The 16,346-nt window shown below is 33.6% G+C and overlaps 1 protein-coding gene across 1 annotated transcript; it reads left to right on the top strand.

Annotated features, from left to right (window-relative positions):
* Positions 1-11,993: 11,993 nt before the first annotated feature.
* Positions 11,994-13,834, top strand: LOC143560228 (putative WRKY transcription factor 75). The gene is made up of 2 exons (XM_077048571.1): positions 11,994-12,529; positions 13,416-13,834. The coding sequence occupies exons 1-2, from the start codon at positions 12,183-12,185 to the stop codon at positions 13,588-13,590; spliced, it is 522 nt and encodes a 173-aa protein (XP_076904686.1). The 5' UTR covers positions 11,994-12,182; the 3' UTR covers positions 13,591-13,834.
* Positions 13,835-16,346: the final 2,512 nt, after the last annotated feature.

Here is a 16,346-nt window from a genome sequence, read left to right as displayed (position 1 = left end):
AACCCACATAATACTTGACTAGTAAAAAAGCCTGCGCGTTGCAGCAGGGGCACAACAGGAGTTTGGCCAGTAGTAGGTCGCTCTAATTTTTACTTAAATTGCAGGAGATTAGAGGACTAAAAAGTCTAGTATGGGATCCACCCAATAAAGATTGGCACAAAATAGTTTGTATTTTCTCTAGTGAATTCACTCGCATCAAGCACATACATAAATTATAATGAATGTCACTATTTGTAACTTAAATTTGGGAAATGTTAAAATTTCTTAACTCTAAACTTAGTACTTTACATACCATGGTGGTTGCAGATGAGTAACATTTGGTACAACAACAATGGAAACGATAAAGTCATCCGGTTCAAATGTAAAACCTCATTATACCGAACCATTTTTAAATATTCTTAAGGAAAATTCAAAATAAAATTCATGATTTCATACCACTATGTAAACCTTTAAACCCCAAACAAAATATTCAATTTTAGCAACTCAATATGTTGAAACTTACAACACAAGATAAACATGAGGGCTAACAAGCAATGGATTGCATCTACCATTTGTTTACAAAAGAATGTTTCCTTATTTCCAACAAACATACATCAAAATAGATGCAATTTTGCAAATTCAACGGAGCATTTAGAATACACACACGGCTGACTGTGGTCAATGATGTCAGATATGACAGCATCCATGTCCAACGTCTCCATTGGATATGACAACCAATTTTAACAACTTTATTGGCTCAAAAGAGGTAATGAAAAATTTAAAAAAATGAAAATGAATGATGAGTAGGACTTGATTAGAGGCCATGCAAGCCCCTTTCACCGATTTGGGCCCGTTATCAACATGCCGAAGAGTGTTCACTTAACAATAGTATCACAAACAACTTATTTCATCCTTCAAATGTAGCACTTGCTACGAGTCTTTCGAAGCTTGAAGTAACCTGATACATGATTTATATCATATATGACCTCAAGTTAACAGAATATTTAAATAAAAATAATTATAAATACTTAAGCATACCTCAACAAGTTGTTTATGCGCATTATAAAGTTTGAACTTGAAAACAAAAGCCCCCAATATCAGTTCCCACCATGTCTCCTCAATATCAGTTTCCTCCAACCGTACAATTTTGTCCCTTGAAGACCATAAACCACAAGGTTTAGAACATAAAAGCTTTATCTTCGAAAGCATGTTCTTCATGGCTCAAATTCGGGTGTCATATATGTGTAAAAAAACGCATTGCAGCAAAGCCATTATGAAATTTAAAGCTCAATCGATCACGATCTCCATCCACATCCTTTTGTTTGTGTTGAAATAGAAACCTGATATGAATATTTGAGATTACTGTAATAGGATATCTAGCTAAAAAGAAAGTACTTTACATATGAAGTTTTCGGTTTATAATTTTCAATTTATTTGAAGTTAAAATATTACACGTAGACATATAATATATATCTTTAATCCTATCTGATGTAAATTTTGGTGCCTAACAATAAAGAACTTAGCTTGAGCAAAGGGGCTTTCAAACCTTGTATCTCATAGTCGTAAAGTGAGCCCACGCCTATGGCTTCGTATACACCATTCTTGTCGAGTCTCACCTGTGATAAAAGATGTAGTTTTTAATCATTTAACGCAAAAACCCTGACAACTTATAAATTTTTCCTGTGATAGAATATACATCATTTAACCATTTAATGGCTGGCAATATAACGTCTTATAAATTTTTCCATGGGTGGAATACAATTTAGTAGCTGCAATTAACCAAATATGACTTGTTGCCTTACATAATGCAACCATAATACTGAATAATATGATCTGTTGCATATGATACGATAACGGGTGAACTTTTGTTAATTGCAGATTGTATATCTTTAAAAATCAACTTCCACTATGTGTATAGTATATATTAAAAAGTGGTGAAGCTTTTCGGACTTCATAAAGAATTTTTGGGAGAGCAATATGGCATAAGTACCACATATAGGACCATTCAATTGAAGAATGTTATTGATTCAACAATGAAAATTTTTTTGATGCTAAATTTTAATTTTCAACATACATGTTACTAACAAAATAAATAACTAAAAAAATTAACTATTAAACAATAAAAATTATAGGTTTACCAATTGTCCATTGCTATCATGATATCATCCTTTTCTAGCTGCTCCTAAAGTATTCCTAAGTTAATCTGCAACGACTAAGTAAAACGATTAGTGCACAAATTCAACAAAAGATAGAAACACCCAAAACGTTACCCACACAATAAAACCAATTTATACAAAATTGAAAAATAAATTCGATAATGGCTGAAGGTTTATTATATTAATTTCCCGGTTATTATAACAAATTAAGAATTGGATCTTATTCTAGCAAAACTTTTATTATGGAACTTTAAAAGCATGGCGATGCAAATACACACAAACAGATACATGCATATGCATACATACATATTTGACAAATACACATGCATACATAAACACACATGGGTTTGTTAGCATAACTCAAGAACCCATTAATTCAGTTCATATATGAAGAAGTTTGATAAAATTTTTAGACAAGTGAATCGAGCGAAGCCAAACCGGTCTGTTTTAACGTGTCCAAATTGTCTTATTGTTGATATACATTATTATTTATTGTCTGTTTTAACCTTTACCAGCCCTCCTCTCGCCTCATCTCAAACGAGTCTCATCAAAAAAGTTGTTTCGGGTGCCAAAAATAGTATTTTTGTTTTTTTTTTCACGCCGATGTCTTTTTTATTCTCGTTTATGGTTTATATCTTCTTCCTTATCTACACCACCCGTTCTTGCTCTTCAAATATATATAACTAACGTATTTATTAAAATTTAAACGAACGTTCATGAACGTAGACCGACCAAAACGTGTTTTCATGTTCGTTTGTTTAATTAAATGAACAACAAAAAGTATTGATATTTGTTCGTTTATTAAATGAAGAAGGAATATTGGATTTTAATAATCCCTATTAAATGATATTGGCAGATAATAATCCCTATTCATTTTATCGCCACTAGCGGTCCCAATTTCAAAAAAGTTGCCCCCCAATGGTCCCCGTTAAAAATGACTTAACGGCGTTATAGTTTTTTCTGAATTTCAAACCAATGTTTTAGGGCTTTTGATCGCTAGGAGGATACGAGTCGATTGGTGTAAAACTTAGATTGAAATAGTTCTTCAAAATGACGAAACAATGCATCAATTCGGGTGTTTGAACTTACAATTAACCAAAATTAAGTCGTTTGAATCATTGTTTCGAGCTAAGTTTTACACCAATCGACTCGTATCCTCCTAACGATCAAAAGCCCTAAAACATTGGTTTTAAATTCAGAAAAAACTATAACGCCGTTAAGTCATTTTTAACGGGGGACCATTGGGGGGCAAATTTTTTGAATTTGGGACCGCTAATGGCGATAAAACGAATAGGGATTATTATCGGCCAACACCATTTAATTGGGATTATTAAAATCCAATATTCCAATAAAGAAACATATAGTCAATTAATATGAGATGGCACCTAAGTACACCTTACACATTTTAGTTTAAAAAATGTTTTTTTTTATTTAGTTATAAGAATATAAAATACCTAAGTTCTTACCAAATTCGAAGGGATTGATGGTTCATGCCAGACACCTGGCATACCCTCCATTGATTTTAACATCTTTTCCATTTCAGCCTCTTTTGCGGACTTTGGGATAAAAGTTTCACCCGACTCCCGACCCTGAAAAGTTTACACATTAAAAAAGAAGATGTATTTGAAGCTTTTAGTAGAATAAAATGTGAAATATGGGAGTCTTTAAAAGCATTTTAGTAATTTTTAGTAATTAAAACAACTCAAAAGGACCAAAAACGTTTGATTAATTAGAAGAGAATGAAGCTTTATGTCATGAGTGAGAAAATGGATTTACCTTAGGGACAGGCGGTGGCTTAGTACTACATGCTGTAGTGAGATCTTTGCAGAAGTAATTAACCAATGAACTCAATGTAGGCTTCTTTTTGTATATATACTCTGCAACATCTGTGTCATAGTATCCTGTAACCTAAAAAAACACCCAAATTATTTAAAATTCATCAATAAAAATTAAGGGATCATCTCCTAAATTATACTTGCACTCCCAAAAGTGTTAATCAAACGTCTTTTTTGCAATATTTCTTTAAAAATATGATTTGTACCTTTTTGTTGAGGTAGTTGACTAACAAGAGCATGCATAGTTGAAACTCCACCAGCTCTATCATACAATGGATTCATGCATTCAGCTACCGTTCTGTTATTCTTCAAAATGTTTCCCGCACTTATTATTTGTAAATCTTGACAGCTTTTGGACCATTCTTTTTATCTATCAAATCATAAAGATATCAAATTAATTCCATCATGTAACAATTCCATGACAAATCACAAGAATTGTGCATATAAATTTTAAGAGTAGATGAACTTGTTCAATCTGTTATTTCAATATCTTTAAAACTATATACAAACTATAAGCTATGGCATTTAACTGTTGAGAAAGAATGATTTCTTTTAAAGTCGCATCATTTGAAGCAGCCGGGAAGCCTTTAAGGCCTGATATCGGATCCATCAATCAAAGGAAACTTTATCTCTCATGAGTGTTGATCTCCCGACATCTTCCAACTTTATCCTTAACAGAAATGATGTGTATCCAAACACCCAAAATCTTATTATTTTTTTTTAAAAGAAACAACCTTTATGAACTTAATCAGACAATGCAAGCTGCTATATACACAAAAGGTCTTTCTTGTATTCAATTCGTAACAATTTGGTTCAAATCAACAAAAAACAATTATTTAAAAATAAAGGAAGAAGAACTTACCAATCAATACATGAAAAATAGTCAATGACAAGTATGAATCAGTCAATTGAGCCTTAGAATTTGCTGTTAAGGGCATGAATCAAGAAATTATAATTAGCTTCAACAAAATAAAAAAAACCCACAATCTTAACTTATGAAGTCGGAACTGTCATTACCAATTGACAATCAAACGAAATAGTTGTTATACCTAGGCAAATGAGGAGATCTCGAGGATTTGGAATTGGAAAGTGTCTCTCCGCTGCTTGAGTTCAGGAAGACTGTTGGGATATATGCTAGTGGAGGAAGGGACAACTCAAGGGATCATCTGCATAATAACAATGAATGGTGTTTAATTAAATTGAAGTCACCAGATGATGAACAATAATGACTCCAGCCCTAAAACTGAAGTATGAGAATAGCAAATAATATAATGAGGGTGACAAGGGTGAAGGGCCGCTTATATGTATTATAATTTAATATAGATAATTAATCTAAACACTATCTGTAAACACAGAGTCACATGCTATAGAATAGTCATATGTAAATAAAAACAAATGGTTTGTGTAATTCTCATATGAAAACTCGATAATAAAGCTAGAAAAGACAAGTAAACAGAAAACATATGCCAAACAATATATTATTTAGAAGTACAATTCACCTTTGAACTTAAATTTTCATATTTACTTTTATCTTGATCTTGTTTCTTTATACTTGTATGAAAGTTAATAATTTATGGTTTGATGATAAATTGTTTCACAAATAAATGAGATCTTATAACCTGATTAAAAAACTATATGAGTTTGGTGAGACTCAAGACCCGTTTATTTTTTTTTACTATAAAATTGGTTTTTTAATTATAAATAATATTTATCTTTTTTTAAATAAATCAGATATTAATTTTTAGTATATCCATACTTTATATGATTTTTATATCAAATATTTGGTGAAATTAGTTTTTAATTTAATAAGATGTTATAACCCGTTTAAGAAATATCTGGGTTTAATGAGACCCATACTCGTGAATTCAGGTCAAATGCATGAGAAGTCTCCATTTAAAAATCAAACAAATCTGATAACTTCAAAGTAAAGGGAAGCGACCACTTTACGACACATGATTTTTATATTTTCATTTATATATATTATTGATTGATTATTGATATGATATAAATAAAGAATATATATGTAGAAAATTGCTACACGCCTTGGTCAACCAAAGTAAGAAGAGTTTTGGTCGTAGTATAAAATTCTGGATAAGTTCCAAGGAACAGTCAACAACGTCTCTACTGGGAGAAATTATAACGTTGGACAATCGCACGCACGAGTTTTGACCACCCAAAATAAAGCGTGGTTCATAAGTTTCTTTTATTTTTATTTGAACTGTATTCATATATAGGTTTCTTTGCATGTGATACTAACTATATTATTACGCAAATTACAAACATTCACATGTGACGAAATAAAAAGTTTATTTGAGAAATTTATATAATTCTCATGTATATATTTTACGGTATTAATAAGTTTAAAAAATGAATATGAAATTACACGTCATATTTCACATTTTTAATTTTTATCTTCATCATTGATATATCCTTACTCTTGCGTGTTGCGAAGAAGTTGGTTAATATAAACAAGTAATATCATATCACACGTAGGTAGAGAGTGTGTTGGGTGATACCAGAAATATGTTGATTGGGTGATACATGATTTATGCAAGAAATATGTTGATTGGGTGATACATGATTTATGATTTGTTTTTAACATTGAGAATCTGTTAACAACGCATGTATGTATGGAAGGTCTAGGAATTACAGTGACCCTAATTCTTTGCTTCATAAGTCGATATTTACCCGTCCTCGATCGTCAACTTGTGTATTCACATGTCAAAGGGCTTTAGGTACTTGGTCCCCAACATGATTCAAGCTTTTTAGTCCATGATTAGGCTCGAGAGAAAAAGAAACCTAGAAAATATTAGCGTTACATTCTTTTAGACTTTTCAAGGTGGTTGACAATAAATATATGAAATCATATTTTGGTTAATCTAACATGTGATCTTAATGTCACAAGTCAGATGATCGAAGCATGCATGGGTTCACACAAAAAGATATAGATTGCTTGTGTTCCTACCAGTGGCGGATCCAGAAAATTTTCTCACAGAGGTCGGGAATTATAGGGTCGGTACTAAGTTCGAGCTTCGGGTCGAGTCAAATCCGCATATGTGTTTTTATTGGTCCGTTTGACCATTCTGTCCGGGTCGGGTCGAATCGGGTTGGGTTGGGTCGGGTCATATATAAAAAAAGGGTTACCATACAAAATATTAGATAACCAATATATTAAAGTTGTTCTCTACGAGTTTTTATTTTTTAAAATCTAACCATTACATCATCTACTATAACATTAATAAGCAAGTCTTTCTCAATGTAACAAATACACCGTCGCTTAAATTTTCATCACAATTCGATTACGCAAATCGGACTTCACATACTTCATCGCCGAAAAGGATCGTTAAACGGTTGCGTTTGCGACGGGCAATACGAGAACTAACTTTAATAAACGATACACCAACGCAAAGGAATGGTGTTTCTTTGTTTGAACCATCAATTAAACAAGACTTGCTAAACCATTCAAGTTTTTAAATCGTTTATCTGCTTTCAATTTATCGATGTATGTCGTGAGTTCAATGGGGAGTCTTCTTTTATCACTTTCATCAAAATCGTATGGGTACAAATCGACTAATCGAACTGTTTTTGGAATAGAAAATGCCCGAAATTTATCACAATGAGTCAAACAACTCAAAGAAACAAATAAGTCGGATATTACCTCGTTAAAACGGTCCCAAAATCTCATTGTATAACGTTTATATAATTATATTTATAAAATTGTATTTTTTATTAAGGCTAGTCTCAAAATCTCATGGGGGTCGTCTCGAAATTATACAGGGTTCGGCTTCAAAATTTCACAGGGGTCGGTGTCAAAATTTTACAGGGGTCGATCGGGAATTTTCCGGTGTATTAACTCTATTTTTTTCACATGGGACGGGGCATCCCTCACTTGTAAGTGAGTCCGCCCTTGGTTCCTACTCACTACTGCCTAATATGATTAAGGTGTAATATGTATCATGAGTTTATTGTAAGGCCCCGTTACCGGTAGCCCTACTTTTGTGTTGGATTTACTCATAAACACAGTTCTGAATATCAGAGTTAATTAAAACTTTCGCGGAATAATATAAAACATCAACAGTCATTACAAACATTCATAATCTTGTCTTTAAAACAAAACTTAAACATGTCTTTTAGTTCGAAACATAACAAGTAGATCTTCAGATGATAGCTTCTTTATTCTACCACCATGTGTCCCCGCTCAAGCCAGCTGTCTCATTCTACTCACCTGCGTGCATACTAAAAGTCAGCTACGCTGAGTGAGTTCTAGTTAATCACATAACTTACTTTACATACACATATACGTGCTCGAAGGTACGCATTACATAGTTGACCTATCCATCATTCTTTCATTTTTATATTCATAACTAACCTCAAGTTATAAAGAACATTTCGCCCTACATACCTCGGATATTATTAGGGTCCGGTACCCTCCATCCTTGGATATTATTAGGGTCCGGTCACCCTTCATCCTCGGATATTATTTGGGTCCGGTACCCTCCATCCTCGGATATTATTAGGGCCCGGTCACCCTTTATCCTCGGATATTATTAGGGTCCAGTACCCTTTCTTCCATACCTCCATAGCATACTTTCTATATACATAATCGTAAAGTTTTGTACGTACATACATCATTCATTCCTCATCTTGAAACATACATATAACATCAAACCATTACCTGGCAGTACATGCAATTCCGAAGATCGTTCATGTACCGACAAGCAATCCTTCATACATTTCACTAATACATATATGGCATACATTTATCACTTAGGATAAGTGTATTAACTAATCACATCGAGTATGCACACAGCCCCGAAAACATAACAAGGAATGGGGCTAGAAACTCACCTGAAGTCGATTACGTTCACCGTTTAAAGTTATTCCTTTCTTGAGTTGTGCACAACTAACTGTATAACAGTTACACGTATCAATTATATATCACTACCCATATCACGTTTCTAGTTTAATTAGTACCCTCAACGAACGGGGGTTCGGGGGCAGCGCCCCTGGCAGCGGGGTCTAAGGGCGACAGCCCCTAGCAGGGTCCAAGGGGCAGAGCCCCTGGCTGGGGTCGAGCTGAGTCATCATTTTCCATTAACTGTCTTAAAACATCTTCCATTAGAATTTGAGTCATCATTAAATTTGCTAACTTAAAAGTTCAAGGGCTTCTTTGTAATTAAACCATTCTTTTATAAGTTCAGGGACCATTCTGTCATTTCATAAAACTTCTAGTTCGTTACTTTGGTCTTAGCGAATTGGGTTATCATAACGAAATAGTCCTGTAACGAATTGGACACTCAAACGAAGTGGTCCACGTAGCGAATTGGACCTTATAATTTGTTACCTCTTTTAACGAATGGTCAAAGCGAATTGGAAGTTAGTTCGTTATCTTATCCTTAACGAATTTGAACACGAACCAAGGCTAGTTCGCTAAGCTTTCATTACCGAATTCACTTGACGAATCACCCCTAGTTCGTTAACTCTCCGTTAGAGAATTAGGGTTAGGGTTTGTCAGAGAATGTCAGAAACACTCTCTGACATCCTTAAAATATCCAGCCGCCTTTCCGACGCCGTCTTTCCGGCGTCGCCGTGCTGGAAAACCGGGCGGTGGCCGGAAAAACGTGTTTCAACACTGTTTTCACCGTTTTTCGTCTCGTTTGATCCAGATCTGAGCTAGGGTGATCCCTAAGCTCATCTTAGGTTCGGTCTATACCCGATTCCATCCGGATCTCGTGACTTAAACGGTTTAACGGCGTCGGCTCATCGTTTCGCGATTATATCTAACGGGTTTAAGCTCATACAACATCATACTATTATTACCTTGGGTCGGGATCGATTTTTCTTTCTTGTTTTGGCTAGATAAGAAGGGAACTAGAGAGTGATCTTAAGTGTGTATTTTGGTGGTGTATGGAATATGTGTGAAATGAGTGATTAATGGGTATTAATGGTTTATATAATTATGGATCATGGGCTTAAGCCCATGGTCTTTCCTTCTTTCTTTCATAACCCAAGTCCATAACCCATATCCATTTAACCCAACACTAGCCCAACTCGTATTCTATTTATCTAAACCGATAACGACCCACTATAAATAGACGAAATTTACTTTATTATTATAACCAAAAGTAGGGTGTTACATTTATATGCTCATCGTCTCATCTCGATACAAGTACACCACACAGGTTAGGAGTTGGGGATTTGCACTTGCAATGAAACCAGTGAAACTCAATCAAACGTGAAATATAAAACATATGTAGAAAGCTTGTTCATATTGGGATTATTAGGACATCAACGCATATGCTTGGTGAGATGATTACGTGACAAAGATATTAGATCATGTCGAACGCTTAAGCAATTAATCTAACGGTGGTGGGAGCATTCTCATAGGATGCTACACAGTATGACATGATCATGCAACGTCGAGACATGAAGCTTACATTCATGTCCGACCCATAGGGGTCGGTAGAGTGGGCGACGGCCCAAGGCCCAACATTTTTAAGTCCTATTAAAAGTTTCCGCATTTATATATACGATTGGGATCATGTGAAAACTATTTTGAAAATGAGAACTTCGAGAACCATTTTAGACAATAAAAAAACCAAAAATAAAAAAAAAATCATAAAACATAAAAAAACGGAAAAATAAGAAAAGTAAAAAAACCAAAATTCTTATTTGTCATCCTGGTTTCATTAAAAAAATGTCTCGGTTTAGCTAAATATTATATATATATATGTATGTATGTATATGTATATGTATACTATATACATATATGTACATATATGTTTTTTTATACACATATGTACAAAAGACTTTTTTTATAGACCCATGTTAATAATCATATTACTTTCTTTTTTTTATATCTAAAGAGCAAATGACCTTTTGATATAGAACTAGAAATGATAAAAAAACTTCACTATTCATTTAAGTTTCTAAATTTTATTATTTTGCTATTATACTTTCGTTTCATTTAATTGTTTATTGTTATCACAATTATTGACGAATTACTGATCTTTTATTTTAGAGGCCCGTTCTTTAATCATTACCTTGGTTTTAGAAATGCTCAGACACGACCGTGTTACTTATGTTAGACTGAATGTGTGGAGATTTGTACATAAATCCAAAGCAAAAGCAAATACAAAATACCAAATCATTAAAGACTTAAAAGAGTTGGGCTGTAAACGAACCGATCGAACACGAACAAGGCCTTGTTCATGTCCGTTCGTTAAGAAAATATTGTGTTCACGAACACTTACCGAACGAGATTTTATGTTAGTGTTCGTTTATTAAGAAAATGAATGTGTTAACGAACGGTTCACGAACACAAACGAACACAAATAAAATCGGTAGAGGCTAGAGAATAAGACCGATGTATTCATCAATGTGAATATTGAAAGCCCATTAATGAATCGAATGAACGAGAACAAGGGCATATTCGTGTTCGTTCATTTAACTTTATAATTAATCGAACAAATATTTATGTTCATGTCCGTTTATTTAAAAATGGACATTTGTGTTCGTTTATGTTCGTTTGTTTAAAATCTAAACAAATATAACTAAACAAAGATAAAAGAACATAAATAAACATCTATGAACCAATGTGAACGAACACAAACAAACTTAAATCTGAAATCATATAAATGAACACAAATTAACAAATATAAAACCTTAAGCAAATGACATATTCAGATAATATTTAATTATTTTCTATTAATACATAAACGAACATAAACGAACGTTCACGAACATAAATGAACGAATGGAACATGTGTTCATGTTCGTTCATTTAATTAAACGAACAAAAATTTTGTGTTCATGTTCGTTCGTTTATTAAATAAACGAACATAAACGAACTTTCCATCGAACGGTTCACAAACAGTTCACCGAACATTCGGTTCATTTACAGGCCTATAAAGAGTATTACCATGTGCACATCACGTGCATGCAAGGTGTAATGCATGACGTACATAAGTTGCGGTTAATATAACATTTTTAACATGTCAAACCAAAACAAAATTTCAAACCAGTTGCAACTTTTCAACATGTGTGACCAAGACTATGTTAACCTTGTCTTCTAGCCATGATCATAGCCGCCCCTCGTTTCTTCAATAAAAGCAAACTGATCACCCACCATTAATCCTTCTTCACGATTCTCTTCCACCACCATCACCTCCCTAGCCGCCGGTAGTACCCGCTTATTAATTCTTTCTCAAAAATGTCCGACAACATTAGTGAAATGTTTTCTTACTCATCATCTCCAGCATCATCATATTTATCATTAAACATGGTGAACAACAATCATGTTAGTTACGAGCATATGGCAGCTGGGACCTTGATGATGAACGAACATGTTGATGTGGGAAGCAGTATGCAGTCAGACGGCGGTGGTGACGATCGGATGACGGTGTCAGGAAAGGTTAATAATAATAAAGGAAAAGGTGAGAAGAAGATTAGAAAGCCTAGACATGCTTTTCAAACCAGGAGTCAAGTTGATATTCTTGACGATGGTTATAGATGGAGGAAGTACGGTCAAAAGGCCGTCAAGAATAACAGATTTCCAAGGTATGATTCATATTTATTTTCTTGAATTATTTAACAAAATTATATGTTGTTTTACAATATATTGTAATCGATTTTGTGTGTAATTAATTTGCCGTACGCAAATCAACTGATACCAGAATGAAGCCTCTTCATGTCCATTTGTTTAATTTTAACCAAAGTAACAAACGAACACGAACATATATAAAAAAGATATTTTTGTTCATGTTCATTGTTAAGAAGGCAATTGTTTTTATTTGTGTGCTTGTTTATATTCAAAACAAACGTAGATGATTGAATATCATTTACGTTTTCTTGTTCGGTTGTTCGAATTGTTAGTCGATTACCTAACACTTGCATCTAATATTTGATATGGATGATGGGTTGATACATGATATATGTAAACGGATATAAATGAGTGCATGTAAACGAACTATTTTAATTAAATAAATAAATAAATAAAAATTGACAATTTCTAATATTTAATCAGAAGATGTTCGTTCGGTTACAAAATAAATGACCTTCCCAGAATCCCAGTTGTCCATGGAAATTTAATTGAGTGTTCAGTTACGCCTATCTAGTTATATAGCAAACTTTATAATTCTCATGAGTTAAATAGTTTATGGAAAATACACTAGAATTTTTATAATCATTCAACAACAGAAAATATAAACGTTTGTATTTAATATGGCCAAATATACATGCATCAAGCACACTAACATGCGAATGGATGCTAACATAAATAATATTCGTGTCATAAATATAACTTTGTATTCGTGAAATAGCTAGAGTCCTAATTAACATCTTTATTCACCTGTGATGGTTAGAAAATGATTAGATTTGATAATAATTCTATACTTTTAACAAAAAACACACTTATTAACAGCTATCATTATTTTTATGAATATAGGAACTACTATCGTTGCACACATCAAGGATGCAATGTCAAGAAGCAAGTCCAACGACTATCAAATGATGACGGAGTTGTGGTGACAACATACGAAGGAGTGCACTCACACCCAATCGAAAAATCTACTGATAACTTTGAGAATATTCTTACACAAATGCAAATCTACTCTCGTTGAAATGATCAATAACTTAATACATGATAATGGTTTATTTCGTTCTTTAGCATCTCTCCAGCCATGGGGAAAAATGTAAAAATGTTATTGTTCTATTTTGCCTTTAGTAGGAATATACATAGTGACTCTTAATAAAATATAGCTTGTTGCTTCTTGTATCTCCAATTATGTACATTTTGTTAATTGTTATTATCTTGCTTTCAATAAAAATAATAAAATGATGATATAAGGGTTTCGCATACAATGTTTCGTTGATGCGTATTCGTTTTGATGTGCAATATTCTATTACACGTGTGATCACATTCTTTAATATTTTATCAAATGTTTATTGCTTTGTTCAATTTAGATGGTTTTAAATGATATATGATGGAACCATGAGATATTGATATAGTAATATGGTATGGTGTTTCTGCTTGTATCTTTTTGTAAATACATGGTAAGTGTGAGTTCAAGGGTATGTCTGGCAAGAAATTTAAGAAGCTTCAAGCTTTTAAGAAAAATTTCTATTTAATTAAAAACCTTGTTTGGTTCAAGGAGCTTAAAACTTTTAGGTCATGAGAAAAAGTTTAAAGCTTAAAACTTGTAAGGCCCTGAACCCGGTAGCCCTACTTTAACGTCAGATTTACTCATAAACATAGTTCTTACAAATCAGAGTTAATTAAAACTTTTGTGGAATATAAACCTTTCATTAAATATTACATATTACTTTATAAACATGTCTTAACAACATTCTTGTTTTCCAAAATAAACGTCGATAACGTTAAAACATCTTGAGTCTTCGGATGACAGTCTCTTATTCGTCCACCATGTGCCTGCTCAAGCTAGTTGCCTCAACCTACTCACCTGCATGCATACTAAAAGTCAGCTACGCTGAGTGAGTTCTAGTTAATCAGGTGACACACCATACATACACATATCATACATACATGCATATCCGAGTATACATATCCATACTTAACTAGTTACCTTTCTATCATACATACATACATACATACATACATACTATTACTTACCTCAGTCCACCGAGAGTATGTTCATAGTCCGCCGTCTATACCTATACTCAAGGTCGTGAACACGAAAAAAATCTGTAGTCCTTACCTATGTTCACTATTTATGGTACGTGCAAGGTCCGCAGTCTTTCCCTATACCAGACTACATTAATAACACGTACAAGGTCCACAATCATTCCCTATGTTGCAACCTAATTCATAGCACGTACGAAGTCCGCAGTCCACCCCTATGCTACCACAATACAATCACAACACGTATAAGGTCCGCGACCCTTTCTTATGCAGGCTCCTAGCTAAAGTGCGTATGAGGTCCACCGTCCTTAACTACGTTCTCATCTATCATCTGTATCACGTATAAGGCCCGAGGTCCTTAACTACGCCACCACGTGCCAAGTCTATGTCCAACAGAAGTTAGAGGGATTTGTCATCCTAACCTACTACGTCAGACGTAGAACTCACATACCATTCACGTACCTGTATACACATACTTCACATATACAACAATTACATCGTAGCATAAGAACATTCTAGGCGTTCTTCACATCATTCATTTAACAATCATACTCCTTGTCGATACGTGCAATATCCGAAGATCGTTCACCCATCGTCAAGCATTCATTCATACATAATCATACAAGGCATACACTTACCACTTAAGGTAAGTGTACTAGCTAATCACATCGAGTATGCACACAACCCCGAAACCATAACAAGGAAGTAGGGCTAGAAACTCACCTGGATCCTATTTCTTTCTCCGTTGATCGTTATCTTATTCTTTAATTGAGCTCTACTAACTGTATATGAGTTACACATATCAATACTTGTTCTAATTGTATTGCTCGTATTTCAGCCAAAATGGCTAAGTCTGGTCTAATCTAATGGTATGGTTTTAGATTACAACTACTTAGAATATTTCATCATTGTATTTGAATGGTATTAGAATACGTTTGTATTCTAATGATCACATTGTAAGCTAATGATCACATTGTAAGCTAATGAACATTGTAAGCTAATGAATCATTGTAGCTAATGAACATTGTAAGCTAATGAATCATCGTAAGCTAACGAACATTGTAAGCTAATGAACATTGTAAGCTAATGAATCATTGTAAGCTAATGAACATTTTAAGCTAGTGAACATTGTAAGCTAATGAATCATTGTAAGCTAATAAACATTGTAATCTAATTTCACAAAGTAATCGATTACAACAAAGTAATCGAATTTCAAAAGTAATTGACTTATCAGAAGTAATCGAATTCCAAAGTAAGCTAACTGATTGTAATCGAATTCCAAAGTAAGCGATCTTATTGTAATCGAGTTCATAAAGTAAGCGAATCAAAAGTAATCGACTTGATTGTAAGCGAGTTCCAAAAGTAATCGATTTGATTCGTAAGCGAGTTCCAAAAGGAATCGATTTAAAAAGTAAGCGAATTCCATAAAATAAGCGAGTTATAAAGTAAGCGAATTCCATAAAAGTAAGCGAACGAACTGGACAAATGGGTCACGGTTTGGCCCCTTACTATCATTATCTTTACTCGTTTTAACCATAACACCTTATTTTGGCTTGGTATGGACCCATAAATGTTTCCCCTAACCGTTTTCGGCTTAAACTTAACCCGGGTAACCATAAAGTTTGAACCTTTATGGCTAAAAACGTTTAAGGCTAGATCTAGGGTTTCTTTTATGAACCGTACTTATCCATTAGTTCGTTATGTCCATTTTAATCATCAGGTTTATAACTTTATTGT

The sequence above is a fragment of the Bidens hawaiensis genome, unplaced genomic scaffold (assembly GCF_021521415.1).
Source record: "Bidens hawaiensis isolate Kalapana, Puna unplaced genomic scaffold, B.hawaiensis_p1.1 tig00020241_1, whole genome shotgun sequence".
Lineage (NCBI taxonomy): Eukaryota > Viridiplantae > Streptophyta > Magnoliopsida > Asterales > Asteraceae > Bidens > Bidens hawaiensis.
Note: the sequence above shows the minus strand (reverse complement) of the source record. Positions and strands in the feature narration are given on the sequence as shown.

What these genes read in the sequence shown, in the direction of transcription:
- LOC143560228 (XM_077048571.1), top strand. Translation starts at nt 12,183, where the DNA reads ATGTCCGACAACATTAGTGAAATGTTTTCTTACTCATCATCTCCAGCA. An exon ending in AAGAATAACAGATTTCCAAG is followed by an intron (nt 12,530 to 13,415) that starts GTATGATTCATA and finishes TTATGAATATAG; the next exon opens with GAACTACTATCGTTGCACAC.